The 18874-nt window shown below is 44.1% G+C and overlaps 1 protein-coding gene and 1 long non-coding RNA gene across 10 annotated transcripts in view; both read left to right on the top strand.

Moving 5' to 3' along the window:
- Positions 1-18874, top strand: part of LOC309665087 — a 230806-nt gene that overhangs the window by 129264 nt on the left and 82668 nt on the right. The gene's annotated exons all lie outside the window — the stretch shown is intronic.
- Positions 1-18874, top strand: part of ZNF462 (zinc finger protein 462) — a 147229-nt gene that overhangs the window by 111860 nt on the left and 16495 nt on the right. For all 9 annotated transcript variants that reach the window (XR_014266179.1, XR_014266180.1, XM_082471162.1 and 6 more), the window contains exons 9-10: positions 701-837; positions 10279-10502. Coding sequence is in view for 7 of the 9 variants with exons in the window: in XM_082471162.1 (XP_082327288.1) it covers positions 701-837; positions 10279-10502 (361 nt within the window). In the remaining 2 variants the exon portion in view is untranslated. The remainder of the gene's footprint in view (positions 1-700; positions 838-10278; positions 10503-18874) is intronic.

Genomic DNA, 18874 nt, shown 5'->3' with positions numbered 1-18874 from the left:
ACCTTAGAAGTGAGAGAAGGCGAAAAGGACCCAGATAACAGGGGCCCACTGACAGGTGTACATGTTTCCCCGGAGAGAGGCACTCGGGTTAATAAGAAGGGGACCTTGCCCATTAAACTCTTGGTTTCATCCATTTTTATGAGACATTTAAGGCTTTGTAAATTTTGAAGTTTTGAAAAGGATGGAGTGGGGAGGCAGTGGTACCCTCCGCCTTCGAGCTGGTACAACAGCTCTGAGTTTCCTTTACGTGGTCATCAACCGTCCTGACTTCCTAACAAACCTGCCCTCCCCTGTTCCCCGGGAAGAGTCACTGAGGCAGCTGATAAATCTTCCCAGCTTCAAAACAGTCCCTCTCCTTCTGAGCTCGATGAGAAATATATTCTCGTCGGGATTTTGTTTTATAGTTTTAACAGGCAACTTCTAATTTTCAAGAATAAAATTAGGAGTCTATTTCTTTCTTTTCAAACTCAGCCCTGCCTGAGCCCAGCCAGGTAGCAAAATTTCCAAAAAGAAGTCACCACTGCATGACAGTGCTTAGTTATGGCACGAGTGACCAGGGAACTTGTGGTCAGCAGACACGATGAACCACTGTAGTTTTGGCCCCCGGGTGGAGTGTCTCTGCAGTAGGGTTGCTGGCAGGGGGTGTGAGTGAGATGCTCCTCGGTTATACTCATCGCCTCTCTCCCCCCCTCCCTCCCAGATCTGCTTTTACTATGCACGTGGAAGCCGGGCATTCGGCGGTCCCCGAGGAGGGCCCCAAAGATCTTCGCTGCCCTCTCTGCCTCTATCACACCAAATACAAACGCAACATGATTGACCACATCGTGCTGCACCGAGGTAACCTTCCAAGCTCGGTTTTCTTGTGCGGGGCGGGGGAAGGTGGCTCGGGTGGCGTTAGAGGGAAGCCGTCTCGAGGTGGAAGCGGCACCTTTGCCTGGTCCCCTGCTCCTCACCATACCTCCCTCAAGAAATCACAGCGATCATCCTAGTGACAGCCAACAGGGTGAAAACATCTTCCAGCTGGGAGGATTTCCTTCACCTGGAGGCAGACGAAGGTGATGGATTCCGCAGTGAACAGTTCTGCGGGGCTTCCCCCTGAGAGGGATTTTTCTCATATCCTGAATCCTCCGCTCTCACAGCCTTGCTAAGGAAGGAGTGAATGAGAAGCAGAGTGGGTGGGTGAGGGCAAGGAGCTCTGTGGCTGTAAGCAGTTCTTTGGACGAAGACCAAAATGATGATTTCCAAAGCAGAACACGGAATCTCCCTTGAACTGGATGGAGAGAGAAAATTCTTAAAACTGAAAGTGGCCTGATATATGTTAGAAAACCCATAGGCTTTGGGTTTCAATTCTAGCTTTAAAGCCTCCTGTGTTTAACCTCCCTCTCCTCCGTAAAAAGAGGTGACGAGTCTGCCTCTGAGGTGGCGTATTGAGTGTCCCGTGTGTTCCATGTGGGTGCATACTGGGTGTCCATAAACGTCGGTCCCTCTGATAAGCTGGGGTACGTCTTTTAGGTCTTCTTTGTTTTTTCTTTGAGTGGAGTTTACTGCTGGCCAATCAAAACAGTTAAACAACAGGCCCCGTCTGCGCTGGAAGGAAAAATATGTTTATGTAAAACCTACTTTATCCGGAAGAGATTCAAGCCAGAGGCGGATGGAAAAAGATGGCTCGAGTACCCGTTGCCAGTCTCACTTGCTATTTCCACCTACTGACCTTTCCATCTCTCCTTCCTTCCTCCCTGCCTCCCTCCCTCCCTTCTTTTCTTCCTCTTCCTGCCTCTCTTCCTTCCTTTACCTCTAACCTGGGAAAGCTTTTAGGTATTTGCCGAAAATACCAGAAAAAGACTCAAAAGCAACAAGTGTCTTCTGCTGCCCTGCTGAGATGTTACTCTGAAATGCTGGGCATCGCGGGGGGCGGGGGGAGGGGGCATTTTCAAAGTTTCCAACATTTCCCCAGAGCCGCTGCCTTTGGCCGGCACGTTTTGTCACATGTCACCCACGTCTGCTGCAAACTCCGTGGAAGACTCAGCCTTCAGCACCCCCAGGTCCCCCTCCTCCCCGGGCAGGCTCATGAGACGTGACATGCCGGCTGGCGAGGACGTCCGCCTGCAAGCTGGGGAAAGCCACGCAGGAACGTTTAGGCAGGAATTCCTGGCCCTGGTGGTCCCTCCTGGTGTGCCACCTCAGTCACCTGGCTTCCGGTCCCCTGGCCCATGTGTGTGTCGCTGGCTCTGTGCCCGCACTGCTTGGGGCGAGGCCAGGAGTCATGCTGCTGTAGAGCAGACAGCATCGGTGAGACCCCACTTTGGCGGTGGATTCTCTCTCTTTTCCATGTTGCTGCCTGGTGGGATCAGAGCCTTGATGCCTAATGCGCTTGATGACTTTCCTTCCCTGAGCTGAGAATTCAAGAAACGGAGGCAGAGAGAGAGAAACGCTTAATGCCTGGAGCATGCCACGCCTGACCTGGTGCTTCTCACACACGCTTATTACTTCATCGTCCAGCCACACTGGGAGGGACAGTACTGTGACCCGTAGTCCTGTTTTATGTATGTGAAGCTTGAAGCTGGAAAAAACTTTTTCTTTGATTTAGTGTAGTTATTTACGATCGTTTCACAGAGGATTTAAGGTATCTTAAAAATAGTCGTGCAGAACTGTAGGATGAAAAACAAATGAGAAGACTGGGGCAAACGCAGAATAAGGAGAAAGCAGTTGAAAGTTCACGGGAAGTATGAAAAAGCTCACCTAGAGTTTGGGTACTCGGTGTCTGCCACGAGGTGCTGTGCGTTTGGTAGCAGTGGGCTGCAGTCTTGGCCCTGGGACTGCGGCCCACGGTAGGAGAGACAAAAACGGAATCAACTGGATTTAGAGTGTTTGTTAGACTTTTGAAGTTTTGTTCAGGAATCTGAGATGCTGGCACCTGAAAGGAGTTTCTCCCCCGGGTTCTCCTGAGGGGACCGTGGAGGATGTAGTGCATGCTGTCCCCACCCTGAATCCAGTGGTGAGTCCCCTGGGCCCACGAGGGCTGAAGCAGTTTAACCAAAGTCACCCAACCGGTGAGCAGGGAAGCTGTGTGTCAACGCAGTCCTCTGACCCCATGACCCATCCATCATATTGCCTGTCACTGGTTACTTACAGGCTCTTCTCTTTATTTATAGAGATGATTTATTTTAAAAGAGGCATCAGAGTATATAGATATTGTCCTCATTGGGGTCAGAAAGCGCACCATCTGGAATGAACATGAGCATTTGAGGATTGGTGGTAATAATGACAACATCCATGGCAACAGCAATGGTTACTATTACTGAGAGCTTATTAGGTACCAGGTGCTGTGCCAAGTGCTTTCCAATGAGTCATTTTATGGAATTTTCACAAAACCCTAAGTGGTAGGTATTACTGTTATCCCTGACAACAACAGAAAAAACAGGTTCAGAAAGACTGAGCATCTTAACCTAAGGTCAAATGACTAATAAGCAACCCAGCTGGGATCTCAGCCCAGGCTCGTCTGACCCCCCAGCCCCTGCCTTTACCCACCAGGCGTCACTGTCTCATCCTCGGGGAGGTGACTGGTGTCACTCTGTTGAGCATTCTAGTGGCTGTGGCATTTGGGTCTGAGGATGGCGTGGTCTGGAGGCTGGAGGTCAGAGACGAGGACCACTGAGCAGCAGGGGGCAGGGTGCTTCGGGACAGCGTATCTGCCGTCTGCATCCTGGCCTGGCTTTGGTGGCCATCTCAACTCAAAATGGCAGCTCAGTGGGAAGCCGGTCTCGACAAGTCAGGAGACAGGGTTGGGTGCCTGCCTGGCAATTTCGAGTTGGGGCTGATCTCAAAGTGACCAGATGTGGCTCTTTCTCCACCTGTGCTTTCCCTACTCTGTGGGTGAATAAACATCTTTGGTCTCCAGGGCCTGCAGTACGAGATCTTTCTGAGACCTTAGTTAATTAAAATACGTGGAATGAGAGGCAAGAAAAACAACTTTTGAACTGGCCCTGAGACTGAGCTGCTGTTCGCAAGACTGGAGTCTCCTTAGCTTTTTGTCCAGACAAATTGCTATATTTACATAGGGAGGAAGGGAAAGAGAATCCGTTTCACTCCTGGGAAATCTGAATGAGAAATAACCACGGAATTGCGTTGGCTGTGGCAAAAGAGAGCATACTGTTTGTCCATGCATTCAGCAAACATTCATTATTTGCTTGTTCCATGCCACGCCGTGCTGCGTTCTTTGGATTAAGATGGGGTACCCGAGACCCAGTCTGCCCTCTTCAAGGAGATGAGGAATGTGCATAAGTACATATAAGATGGTGAGTGATCACTATCTAGGAGATTCCCAGTGGCAGATATATTTCTGTTTGGGGTAGAAAAAGGTGGTAGAGGGGGTAGCTTTCAAACTGATCCACGATAACATTTCAGCAGGCAGAGAAGACTTGAGGTGTGTGTATTCGTTATCTGGGGGACTTAACAAAAGTGTATTCTCTTTCCATTTTGGAGCCTGGAAGTCTGAAATCCAGGTGTTCATAGGGCTGGGCCCCTCCTGAAGTCACTAGGAGAGAATCCTTCCTTGGCTCTTCCCAGCTTCTGCTGGCTCCCGACTTTCCTGGGCATCCCTTGCCTTGTGGCTGCATCACTCCAGTCTCTGCCTCATCTGCACATGGCCTTCTTCTGTGTGTGTGTGTGTGTGTGTGTGTGTGTGTGTGTGTGTGTGTGTGTGTGTCGGTGTGCCCTTTCCTCTTCTTATAAGAGCACTGGATTTAGGACCCACTCTAATCCAATATGATCTCATCTGGACCTTGTCTTGACTAACATGCAAAGACCTCATGTCCCAATAAGGTCACATTCTGAGGGGCCAGGTGGACATAAATTTCTGGGAACACCATTTGACTCACTACAGAGTGGAAGGAGAATTTTAACAAACCAGTCAGGTGAGTGGAAGCAAGACGTGTTTACAGAGTGGTGTTAGACTGTTCTGAAGAGAATAGGAGACAAGCCTAGGAAAGTATATTCCGGCCAAATTAAGGAGGGCTTGGGTACCAGCATAGGGGTAGAACGTTACTCCGTAGGCAGATGGGAAGCCGGGGTGCTGGTGAGATACCTGTGAATTCTAATTTAGCAAAGATTGAAGCCAAGGATTATAGACCCATCTCTTGGAGGAACTGTGAACTTAGGTCAGATCAACATTTGGTGAGGTTGACCATGATTGGACCAATTTAACTGGAGAAAAATTAAGCCCTGAGACTTCTGTTTCAAGGAGAAAGTTGGGGGTGGGAAGTTTGGTGGGTTTTCATTCATGCCACAAACACTTATGAACACCCATCCTGTGCTAGTATTACTTTAAGCTCTAGGAATACAGCCAGGAAGAGTCAGGCCAGGTTTGGGCACTGAAGGAGCTTGAGCTTTAGTGGCAAGAGAGACAGTGAACAAAGGAGTAAACAGTTTCAGGAGTATGTTTCCACTGACCTCTTTTTTTTAAAAATAAATTTATTTATTTTTGGCTGCATTGGGTCTTCGTTGCTGTGCACGGGCTTCTCTAGTTGCAGTGAGCCGGGGCTACTCTTCATTGTGGTGCACGGGCTTCTCATTGCGGTGGCTTCTCTTGTTGCGGAGCACGGGCTCTAGATGCGCGGGCTTCAGTAGTCGTGGCTCGCGGGCTCTAGAGCGCAGGCTCAGTAGTTGTGACGTACGGGCTTAGCTGCTCCGCGGCATGTGGGATCTTCCCAGAGCAGGGCTCGAACCTGTGTCCCCTGCTCTGGCAGGCGGATTCTTAACCACTGCACCACCAGGGAAGTCCCTCCACTGAGCTCTCGTCACCATTGGAAGCACAATGCCTCATGCATCGCTTTGCCTAGACGTCCCTTGTATACCTACAGCAAACCTGGGTATAAAAAGCTGGGCACAGATTGAATTATAGGCATGAAACAGTTCTGCCAAATATTTACATTATAATTATGGAGCTGTGTAATCACCAAGACTGGTCTCCAGTTGGCATGTTAACCTCTCTGTTTCCCAGCCTGTAACCTCAATACGTACACAAATGCTGAGTACAACTGAACCCTGCAGGTGGGTATCTTTTTGGAACTGAACTAATCTCCCCTAATTTATCTGATCAGTATCATTTTTCTTGAGAAAAAATAAATCTACGGTGAGATTGATAGTCTTTCATTTTATTCAGTGAGGTTACATGTTCCCTTCATCCCCATCACTTACTTTGGCCTGTTAGAATTAGGGGTGCAGTTCCCAGCTCTGTCTGGCTTGAGGATGGTAGCCTGGCTAAAGTCAAAACTTCTTACAGGAGCTGTTGTGCTTATGTTTATGTGTGTCTATTTATGCTTATATTTGGGGATGGTGGCTTTCTAGTACTCAGCCTTTGTCAGTTGTTTGGCTGAGAGAGAGTAACAGGTGGGTCTTTGGTTTGGCCCAGAGAGGGTCTCGGCCCTCTACCATGGTAATCTGCATTCAGAGTTTGTTGGAGTGAATGACTTCCAAATCTCCCCCAGCTTCATGTAGGCCTGGCACGTTGTGGGGAGGAAACCCATGTGTGTTGTGGTCTGCCTTTCAGGAAGAATTTTTACTTGGTGATTCTGGGCTCCACAGTGATGTGGTTTTTCACTGTTTTGAGCAGAAGTGACCCCCCCTCACCCCCCTTGGTAGTTGAGATTTTGCAGATTTTTCCACCCGGCACACACTTCTGGGCTCTTGGTGAACCTTAGCACCCACGTGCTGCAGTGTGGCGTTGCTCCGGGCTGGAGCCTCTTGGCTTCTCTGTCCAGCTGCAGTGCTAAGCCATCTTTTGAGTATGAGGAGATGAGAGACACGATCTATCGTGTAGTCAAACTGGTGAAGTCATAATATTTTTGCAACCAGAGCTGGAAGCTCAGTCACAATGAGAGTGATTCAGGCCTTGATTTCTTACCCAAGGTAATTTCAAGAGGTGTGAAGTCAAGAAAAGACCCACAGTTGTCGCTGCCCCTGTAGAAAAAGCCCCAAACGCTGAGCTTCTGTAGCCAAGACAGGGCTCAGGCCCTACCTGGACACGTTCCAGTCTCCCACTTTATGACCTTCACTGGCCTCCACCATGAATAACCTTATTGAGAAAACGCTATCGGTCCTTCACCTGCCTTTTAGAGTCTGTCTTGTTTTACATCTTGGTCGTGCTAGCCATGTTTGTAGAAAGGAAAGAAAAGATAACTTTCTTCTAAAATTAACGTCCATATAACTAAGAGACTTGGGACATACTGTAGTTAATGTCTTAGTTTGGAAATGGGAAGTCTTACCTTTCAGAATAAGTCAGCAGGGAAATGACCTTCTCTGAAATCCAGAAGATATTTGAAAGAAATTCAGATAGAGATGGTTGCCTTAGACACCGATAGCTTTTGTGATTTTGAACTATTAGGAATAAAAGGCTTAGCAGTGCATGGCGTACAGACTGGATGTGCCCTGAGAGTTCTTTTCAGGAGGAACAGAGGAGGGTGCAGGTGAAGGTCAGCGGACCCAGGCTCCCAGGTCACAACTTTGTGCTGACCTAGAGGAGCGACTTCGAGGAAGTAGCTTAACTGGTCCGTTCTCAGCTTTCTCTGAAGATGATCAAACTGACTTTGCAGGGCGTTGTGAGAATACAAAGTAGCTGAGAGGGTCGAACACCTAACCATGCTTGAAACATAGTGAGCCCTTAATAAATGGGAGCAGCCGTTCCCATTCCCTGTTGTTATTTCACCTCCAAGGTCTTATTCTGGGTGCTCCTGACTTTGTGCAAAATGCACTTAGACACACAGAGTGAGATGGGAAGCTGCAAAGAGGACTAACCAAAGTGGTGGAGGAGTTGAAAAGGAGACCTATTTAAAAAAAAAAAACAAGCTTGAAAGAACCGATTATTTTTGGTGGAGAAGGGAAGACCGGAGGGCGACTGAATGACTGTCTTCAAGGTGTTGAGGTGTCGTTATGTGGAAAATGATAGCCAGCTGTTCTCCACCTCCACGGAGGTCGACAGAACCCGGGCAGACGGGACAGGCCAGAGCCGAAGAAGGAAAGGGAAAGCAGTAGAAATGACAAAATATAAATCAGGAACAAACACAGAGAGCATGGGGCGGGGGGAGGGTGCAAGTCTCAAGGAAGGTGCCAGAAAAGTTGGTGTCAGCACTTCCCATGAACTCCTGAGCTGTAGGGTGTGGAACCCGGTCCCCTCGCTTCAGCCTGCCCCCCATCTCTTGCCGTGGGCGCCAGCTTGCTCGTAGCTCATGGCCACGCCTGTCTAACCCAGGGCAGCTGGACTGAATAGTTGGCACTTGACTTGGAGCGGCGTCTCAGTCGGGGTCCATCTTGCTTCCTCAGGGTGCAGCTGTCTGGAGGCATTTTCTGTCGTCGTGACTGGGGAGGAGGAGGCGCCGCTGGCATTGGTGGGCAGGGGCCTGGGATGCGGATGAGACACGTGCTACACTGCACAGGAGAGCCTCCCACAAGCAAAGAATTATCTGGCATCAGAACATCAGTAGTGCTACTAGTGAGAAACCCTGGATTAGAGGAATAGAACATCATAGCCTGGGCTTTCTTAAGGCTCATTAGTTTACGCCAGAGCATTTTTTCCCTCCATTTACACCAAACCATGGAACTGAATGGTTAGAAGACTGTTACAGCATTTGCTATTCTAAGAAAATGTGTGGATTCCATTATAATCATATGTTTCTTAGCTGTCTGCTCTACTTTGGTTTAAAAATATTTATATTTCTAAATAAGCGACTGACTCTTTGTACAGGGAAAATAACATATGCATTAGAGCTCCAGGGAGTGTGGTGCAGACACCACCTTCCACGCTTCCTCTGCCCAGATTCTTGCTGGCCAATTAATCGCTGCATTCAAGGGCTCCCAAGGCAGGGACTGCCCTGCACTGAGAATGTGCTGGTTGAGAGGAAGACAGGGCTTCAGGTGGGAGAATTCCCCAGGGGCCAAACAGAGGCCAGCAGCAAAGGGAGGGCTCCCAGGGTGAGCGGCTTCAGCGCACACATCCTGATGCTCTGGAAATGTTGCCACTCGGCGATTCTGAGGATACAGCACGCTTTCCGGACTTACTAATACGTTGCTGTTTCTAAATAATATATGTTGTGTGTGTCCATCTGTAAACTTTCAGAGTCTTCTGAAATTCAGACACAGCATGAGAGCACACGCTATATTTGATCCTTGCATAAATAGCACAGATTTTAATTTTATCCCAGTTACGGATATCTGGCGCGTGTGCCGAAACTCTGGGCAGGCTGGTGTGAAATTTAACTTGAGCAGCTAAACACAAGGGTGAGAGAGCACAAAATAAACAAGCACACACACTTCCAGCCCTACAGCATTTGGTATGTGAATGGGAAAAGCACCCAAATCCTCTCTCTCTTTTATTTTCTCCCTTGTGACAGTCAGATTACAGATTGTCTGTAAAGGCACAAATCCTCCACATCGCCACATCTCCCACGCCACCCCTTTCTCCCCCAGAAGGCTGCCTGCAACCATTTCATCTGCCTAAGTTCTTCCGAGGTGGAGTTGGAGTTTCAGTGAATGAAAGTGTCCAGGATGCTTTGTTTTCAGATTTGAACTTAGATTAGAGATTCCCTTGGTTTCAAGAAAAGGAAAACAGTCTCCTTGAGAACATCTTGGAAGGGGAAACAGGAATGGAATTGGAAACGATGGGAAATAACCGACTTGCGGTTTGGTAGATGGGCATGGGGATCTCGGTTTAGGCAATTACAGAGTTTGTGACCCATGGAGAGTTACTTAAAAGCTCAGTTCCTTGCTTTACTAATTTGTAAAAATGGGAATAACTCTGGCCTAATAGAGTAGCTAGGGAGGTACGCAGTGGTGGCACACAGGTGCTCCGAGAATGTCATTTTCCTTCCCCCTTAAAGACATCTGTAAGTCCAGCCTAAGTGCCACTTGCTGAGGAAGTAGGATGCGTTGATGGTTGCTGCTGATAATCGTTCATGTTGGTACAAATTCCGTTCTTCTCTCTTCCTTTAATCACCTCCGTTCAGGAATCAGCCAACACCTTTCAGCCTGCCCACCCCTATTTATAGGTCATTCTGGGTATTAAGTACACAGAGAGCTTTCGGCCTTAGAAACACCTGTGTGTCCCAGTGGACTGTGTTGATTTGGGGGTTGGAGGAGGGACGGTGGGCATGTGTGTGCAGTTCACGGACCCGGAGCCATGAGAAGTAGCAACAGTGGATGGGTGAGTCTCTCCTTGTACTCCCGAGAGAGGACGTCTGCCTTCCATCAGTAAAAATTCCCATCTTTATATTCAATTTGTTTCCACAGAAGAGCGCGTTGTCCCCATTGAAGTATGCCGATCCAAACTGTCAAAATACTTGCAGGGAGTAGTTTTCCGCTGTGATAAGTGTACCTTCACCTGCTCCAGTGACGAGAGCCTCCAGCAACACATAGAAAAGCACAATGAACTGAAACCTTACAAATGCCAGCTCTGCTACTATGAGACCAAGCACACGGAGGAACTGGACAGCCACCTTCGGGACGAGCATAAGGTACGGGCCTGGCCTCCCTCCTCCCCCCCTCCCCCCCAGCACACCTGGGGGAGGGGCCGGGCCAAATTTAGCCACACCCACTGTGTGCAAGACAGAGACAACGCGCCAAAGTAATGTTTAAAATGAGGTTCAGTTTATTCTTTTTTTTAAATTTATTTATTTATTTATTTTTGGCTGTGTTGGGTCTTCGTTTCTGTGCGAGGGCTTTCTCTATTTGCGGCAAGCGGGGGCCACTCTTCATCGCGGTGCGCGGGCCTCTCACTATCGCGGCCTCTCTTGTTGCGGAGCACAGGCTCCAGACGCGCAGGCTCAGTAGTTGTGGTGCACGGGCCCAGTTGCTCCGCGGCATGTGGGATCTTCCCAGACCAGGGCTCGAACCCGTGTCCCCTGCACTGGCAAGCAGATTCTCAACCACTGCGCCACCAGGGAAGCCCTATTCTTTTATAAAAGAACTGTGAGGTCGTTTTAGAAAAGTGGAACACGTAGATGGGGGAGAGAGAACCACCTGTAATGCTACCCCCGCATCCAACTGCTTAACATTTTTGGTCTCTTCTATGCCCACTTTCCTTTGTTTTATTTAATTATGATTCTACCCTACATGAAAGAGTATATCTTCCCTTTCTTGTTCTTAACTTACCCTAACTGGAGTATTTATTTTAAATGTATTATCACAAGAGTTGATGAACTTTTTCCGTAAAGGGCTAGATCGTAAATAGTTTAGGCTTTGCAGGCCAGATGGTCTCAGTGGCAGCTACTCAACTCTGCCCTTGTAGCAAGAAAGCAGCCCTAGACAAGACAAAAATGAAGGGGCATGGCTGTGTTCCAATAAAACTTTATTTACAAAATTAGGTGACAGGCTGTGGACCCTTAGTTGCCGGCCCCTATTCTATCTGATGGCTCTGCCGGTGTGTCCCTCAGTCATGTAGGTTGTTTCTGATATATTGCTGACTACAAAAATTTTCCAAGGCTTTGCTATTCATGTCTGAACATTGTAAGGACCGTACAATATGTGTTTTATTTGTGGAGGGAACAGATTAGTATAGGACATAAAATAAGGGGTTTATGAAAAAGAATTCTCTTCCAGAAGTCTGCTGATCAGAGGGTAAAATCATCCCAGATGGTTTCCTCACTTCTCTGAGGACTTGTGTGGCACATCAGGAGTTGAGACAGTTGTTTCTGGTTTTGTATATTGTCCAGAGTGTGGGGGAGTGTGTGTTACGGGGTGGGGGGGGGGTAGGGATGATTAGTATTTGTTTCATGAAAAGAGCCTATTGAAATGTTTTCTAATTAACCAACAAATCCAAAACATCTAGTGAGTGTTTACCTAAGGCACAATGAGAAGCACTTTTGATACTGTTTCCTTTTTTCCTTGCTCTGTGTACTGTCAGTGGAAATAACAGCTTCTCTTTTCTGGACTTACAAACCCAAGTTATAAAGATTCCTGTCTGAGTCATCTGCACCCAAGGGTTAGAATTTTTCTTTGGGGTGTTGAGAGAGAAGGCTGAGCTTTATCACCCATCTACAATTTAATGGTTTGATGCTAACTTTTCTGCTTTGGAATGCATTCATTTCCTAATGTGTCTCCCCAAAAATGAAAGCAGAGAAGAAAAGCCTGAATTACCTCGCTTAAAAACTTCAATACCCTTTCTTATCCAAACTTCCTGGGCATTTCTGCCCCAAAACTGAAAGGAAAATCACTCATCTATCTCAAACTAAGCTTTCTACATTTATGCACATGTGTCTTATTTACGTAACCACCTTTTTATTATAGTGTTGAAGCCATCAGACTGGTTTTTTGGGACAGAGCAAACCAGGAAGGTAGATTCTTCCCCAATGGTTGCACAGTAGCTGTGAGTCACTGGAGAACCCCAGAGAAGGCTAGAAACCATACCAGATGTGAAAGCAGGCGGAAACGTGGGGCTTTGGAATATGCGTCAAGCAAATGGGTTACTCAGGAAACTAGGAGCCCAGTTTAGAACTTTTGGAGCCAAACAGACCTAGGTTTGAATTTTGTCTCCACCATTTACTGTACAGCAGGTTACTTCAATTTCTCTGTCTGTTTCCTGATTTCTAAATGGGAATCAGTATACTCTTCTCAGAAGTTTTGTAAGATTAAATGAAGTCCTGGTATTTCCCACACTTTGAGAGGCACGTCTCAGTCTATTTGTGAATTGAACTGTGCTCAAATATAACAACAACCTATCAGAAAGGCAGTTATGTCCCTAAAGACCTAAAATGGACTATAAAATCACTAACTCTACTTTGCTTTTTAGACATGGTCTTTGATATGTTATATTTTCATTATGCCATGTTCGATTCTTTAATCTTACTCCCTCTCATGGTTGACCAGCTTATTAAGTCCAACAAGCACCTAATTGAGGCTAAAGAATTGCCACTCTCAGCATGCCTAATGATTTTCATCTTTGTCTCAATCGTTGTGAAGTTTGAGGCTCGTGCTTATTAACTGTTCCTTCTTTTCTAAGTGATGAATACAAAATGCAATTTGAATGTTTGAAATAATTATCCAAACACTATTTTATAAACATAGACAGCAGTGCTGCTGAAAGTGAATTTTTGACTGATAGGCAGTGACATTATGCACTAATTAAAAGTGGTCATTCATTGGGGTGAAGGATATACAAAAGCCTGATTTCAGCATTCATGAAAAGGGTATAGGAGTATCGGTAAACAATGTACTAAAGAGAAGTTTGCTAATGATTGAAATACAGAAGTCAAGAACCATGAGGCAAGAACAAGAAATTAAAGCCATAAGAATTGGAAAGGAAGGAATAAAACTGTTTTTGTTCACAGACAGTGTGATCTCTGTAGGTAGAAAATCCTAAATAATCTATTTTAAAAGGTACTAGAATATTAGTGAGTTTAGCAGAATTGAAGGATATAAGATCAATATACAAACGCCAATTATATTTCTATATACTTGTAATGGACAATCTGAAAAAATGAAATTTTAAGAAGATCAGTTTCATTTATAATATCAAAAAGAATAAAAATGCTTAAGAATAAACAAGAACTGTGAAAGCTATATGCTGAAAACTACAAAATGTTGTTGCGAGAAATAAAAGAACTAAGTTAATGCAATATATACCATACTCATGGATTAGCAGACTCAATATTGGTAATGCTTCCCAAACTGATCTACAGATTCAGTGTAATCAATCAAAATCTCAGTAGGCTTTTTTCTTTAGTAGAAATTGACAGACTGATGCTAAAATGTATATGGAAATGCAAGGGACCTAGAATAGCCTGAACAGTATGAAAAAAGAACAAAATTGGAAGACTCACCCTTCCTGATTTCAAAACTTTTACTATAAAGCTACAGTAATCCAGAAAGTGTGGTATTGGTATAAGGACAGATGTATGGATCAGTGGTGCAGAAGAAAAAGTCCAGAAATAAACCCTAATATATGTGGCCGGTTGATGTTCATCAGAGGTGCCAAGGGAATAAGGAAAAGATAGCTTTTCAACAAATAGTGCTGTTACCATTGGATTTCCATATGGAAAATAGTGGTTGTTGACTCTTACATCACTCAAATGTCTCTTGGGAAAAAATTCTTAGGTATGATACAATAGCTGTGAACATTAAAAGAAAAAATTCAATAAAGTAGATGTCATCAAAATTAAATTGTTGCTCTTCAGAAGACACCATTAAGAAAATGAAAAGGCAAGCAACCGATTGGAAGCAAATATTTGCAAAATAACTATCTAACAAAGGAGTTTAACCAAAATATATAAAGAACTTTTACAACTCAGTAATAAGAAGATTAACAATTTAATTAAAAATGAGAAAAAGATCTGAATAGATACTTTACCCATAAGGATATACAAAAGGCAAATGATCACATGAAAAGATGCTTAATAGGACTCATCATTAAGGAAATGCAAATTAAGACATCATTAAGGAAATGCAAATTAAATGCAAATTAGGTAGTACGCCATCACTACCTCTCCACTAGAGTGGCTGAAATTAAGAAGACCAATAGCATCAAAGTGTTAGCAAGGTTGTGGAGAAACTGGAAATCTCACACAGGGCTGAATGCAGTGTATAATGGCACATCTACTTTTGAGCATTTTGGCAATTTGTTTAAAAGTTAAACATACCCTTTACCATTTGATCCAGCAAGTCTACTCCCACATAAAGTCGTTGCATAAACAAAATGTGCTATATCCATACAATGGAATACTACTTATCAATAAAAAAATTAGCTACTGATACATGTAACAGTATGGCTAAATATCAGAATCATCATGTTAAATGGACAGAAGCCAGACACAAAAGACTACATATTGTATGGTTTCTAGAAAAGGCAGAACTGAGGAGACAAAGCAGAACTGAGGAGACAAAGCAGGTCAGAAGTTGCTTCAGGCTGGAGGTTTGGAGCAGGGATTGCTTGCAGAGGGTATGAGGGTATTTCTTAGAGTAATAGAAGAAGATTGTGGAAGGTTGTACAAATGTGTACATTTACTAAAACTCATTGAAATGTTCATTTAAAATGGATTAATTTTATGGTAAGTAAATTACACCTTAATACCTAAAAGATGCAAGTTCCCCAGGGCTTGACACATGGTAGGTCCTCAGTAGATGTTAATTTTCTGCAGTCTTTTCTTATAAGGTTGATCCTGAGAACAGATAGAGCCATAAAGATGCAGAGGTCCAGAGGAACGTGTAAACTGCCAAAAATAAAATGTGCAGTAGACTTAGCAGTTGGTTCTAAACTAAGGTTTACTGTTTTCTAGCAAAACAATGTTGTGTGCATTGCTCATTACATTCTTCCACGAATAGCTTTAGGTGATTTTGTGTGGTGGAGAGAGTCTATACAAGAAATTAAAAGACACTGTAGGATGTATTTTCAGTCAAAGGATTTCATCATTAAACAGAACTGGATATTCAAAACTGGACTCCTGAATTCTGCCTGCAAAGCTTGTAAACCTCAGGAATGTCTCTGAAGATGTCAGACTGTATCATTCATGGACTAGACAGAATACTGGTTCAGCAGGAAGCATCCTTGAAGTCAAATAAACCATTCCGCTGAAGAACCAAATTCTCAAGTGCCCTGGATTTACACTGCTGTGTTTATCCTCAGAAGCCAAGGTGAAGTAGAAAGGGGTGACAATCAGCACATTCATTTTTTTCTCTTTATTTGTTTTAGCACCTTCATTTTTTTAGGTGACACAGAATCTTGTCTTCCTAGATCTTTATCTTTGTACCAGTGAACAAGGAATCACTTGTAAATCTCTTGGAATCTAAAGTAAACAGTACAGCCTATCTGAACTTTTAGTTTTTCATCCTTCAACTCCCTGTCTTTTTTCTATCTCACTAGGTCTTCTAGAGGCGGACTATTCTATTCTTTCAGTCCCTCCCTCCTTATATTCCTCCCTCTTTCTCTCTCTCTCTCTCTCACACACACACACACACACACACACACACACACACACAGACACACACAGACACAGAGAATGAAATCATATGTCAGTAGTGCCATTTATTAGCAATGCTGGTGCAAGATGAAGAGGTAACATTTCTAGGAACCTTGAAGTCATGAAAAAAACCAAACCTCGCACTTCTCACATTTGGAAAAACACACATATATTTTTCTTTGAAGAAAGTTTAAGTATATGCAATACCTTGTTAGCGTTCTTTATGGTTCTGAAGTCTCTTTGCTAGTTTAAGGAACGTAAAAATATATTATCTCTAACTTGCTTTGCTCGTAAAATTGTCATGTTCGCTGTATGAAATTTAGAAGGATAGTCTATTCAGGCAATACACATTCACTAATTGAATTTACTTTGAAATGTTTTTAGTTTTTTATACAGATGGAGCCTCAGGCAGCTGAACTCTAAGGAACTCGCATCTCCTACTTTCTGTCAGTTTAGGGGAAGCAGCAGAACATTCACCTCAGGAGGAATTGCCAACATTTGAGTTATTCCAATAAAATTGTTCTGCTTTCTGGACTAGTGAAATCCACAGGGGCAAAAAAGTCACATAGAATATTTGTTTCCAGCAAAGGGAATGAGAAGAAATAAAACAAAGAACCTTCCCCAACTCCAAATCATAAAATACACCTTTGGCCATGGTTTTTTTGGACTGCGTTTAATTTCTGAACCAAGTACTGGCATCTCTAGCTTTATCAACTCTGTAGATTCCTGCAAGCTGAAGGTTTTTCCAGAAGATTATGTCATTTCATCCTTGCTCTCCCTCATGTTAGTTGTTTCTTGATTTGTCAGCCGTGGACCTGCTTCTTTCATGTATTTTGGAAGACAAATCAGAGGTAGATGAGCAAGAGGTGTGGTCATATTCAGAGGGGTGTGCCTGGCAGAACCTTAGAAGATATTTCTCAAGTAGACATTTGAAGATGTTCTTTGCCTATAACCTTTGAAACTATCTACTAAAGTCTCCAGCCAAAATGAATGGCCCCAGCTCCCAGGCTTCCATAGGACTTTCCATCTTCCTCTATTAAGGCATGTATTTCATGCTGCCTCAACTTGTACTTAACTCTTTTTTTTTTTTTTTTTTTTTTTTGTGGTGCACGGGCTTAGTTGCTCCGCGGCATGTGGGATCTTCCCAGACCAGGGCTCGAACCCATGTCCCCTGCATTGACCGGCAGATTCCCAACCACTGCGCCACCAGGGAAGCCCTGCACTTAACTCTTAACAAGGCTCTGTCTTGCCACTGGATGCAACAGTCTTAAAATGGAAACCACATTATTTACCTCTCTTTTCTTCCCAAATCTAACCATAGTGCCCTGCATACAATAAAGTCGCCAGTAGCTGGTTGCTAAATAAATAAATAAATGAAATCACTTTTCAAATGAGAAATTGTAAGTATCCTATTTGTTCAAATAAGCAAAACATGACAGCATCATCGGCATCTTTGCGTCTGGATTTCGAGTTCAGGAGATTGGCAGCAGCTCAGTTGGCCGACAGCAAAGTTGTTTGACTTTAATGATGCCTTTCACTTGGCTATCTTGAGTACTTGTGACTGGGGCTGTGCTGAGATTCTCAAAATGATTGATTCTGTCTGGACTTTTGCTAAGTCAGGTCTGGCAGAAGCATGTTTTCTGTTCTAACTCAATGATGGCAAAAGAAAGTAGATAGTCTCCTTGACTTCTGTGCTCCATACCCTTCTGGTACTTTACCATCCTTTATTCTTACCGTTCTTAGAAAGGTTTTTATTTTGAAGAAAATATTCTCAAAAGATTCTACTGCTTTATCCCACCAAATTTTGAATCGAATATTATTGTCACAGTACTTTCTTCTTCCTTCTTCTTGTGTTCAGCCAGTATCCCATGGATAATGTTTCCATATTTTGTAAGCAAATTTACATTTCGACAGATGATCTGCATTCTAATGAGGAAAGCTGGAGCTATGTCATCTGAAGATGTGAGTTCTAATCCTGGCTTTATCCCTTACTTGCTTTGTGTCCTGTTTTCCTCATCTACAAATATGGAAGATAATATATATCTTACAGAATGATCATAAGGGTTAAGTGCTACATGGAAAAACTACTGGATTAATTTTTAGCCTATAGTAGATTATTTGGTAAGCATTGAAACAAAATCTTTTAGAAAATGTCCAATTTTATTCTCATTAGCAAGCAAATTTGTATCATGGCATGCAATATTATGAAGTTCTTTATACTTTATGATCGCCTATGGGATTTTATGTTACTGGTAGATTCAAATAACATGTATTGTGTGTCAACTAGATGACTGGCCTTATACTCTGCACTGAGCCTGTAAAACTAAATAAACAGTTGCTACCCTGGAAGAGTTTATAAGCAAGCAGATGAGATAAGCTTAAACAGAGAATCACAACCAGCGTGTTAAGTGCTGGATAAAGATATCTATAAAATAGGAGGGCAGCATAATGCAAGGCAAGTATGGTGTCATGGTTCACCTTGCATAGAACTTTAATACACTGAGCTGAATATCTTTTCTAGAAGCTTTTATAAGAGCTCTGATAGAAATGTTCTTAGCAGAGAATTTAGGACTTTCACCTGCGTCTTTGACCACCATCCTGTGAGAATTCGTAGAGACAGTGCTTCGCTGACCCTTTCTCCCACTGATTCCTTTCCCTCATTCTCATTCTGACTTTCAGAGACAGGCAAAGGGGATGTACTGGGCAAACCACCTGATAATCATAAGTCAGGGGTGGGCAGACTCTGGCCCATGGACTAAATCTGGCCCACTGCCTGTTTTTTATATGGCCCGCCAGCTAAGAATGGTTTTGACAATTTTAAATGGTTGAAAAAAATCAAAAGAGTAATATTTCATGACATGTGAAATTATACAGCATTCACATCTCAGTGTCCCTGAATATAGTTTTATTGGAACACAGCCATGCTCACCCATTTC

This window comes from Balaenoptera physalus (assembly GCF_965194825.1).
Source record: "Balaenoptera physalus genome assembly, chromosome: 7".
Taxonomy (NCBI): Eukaryota; Metazoa; Chordata; class Mammalia; order Artiodactyla; family Balaenopteridae; genus Balaenoptera; species Balaenoptera physalus.
This window is presented reverse-complemented; position numbering and strand designations above follow the sequence as displayed.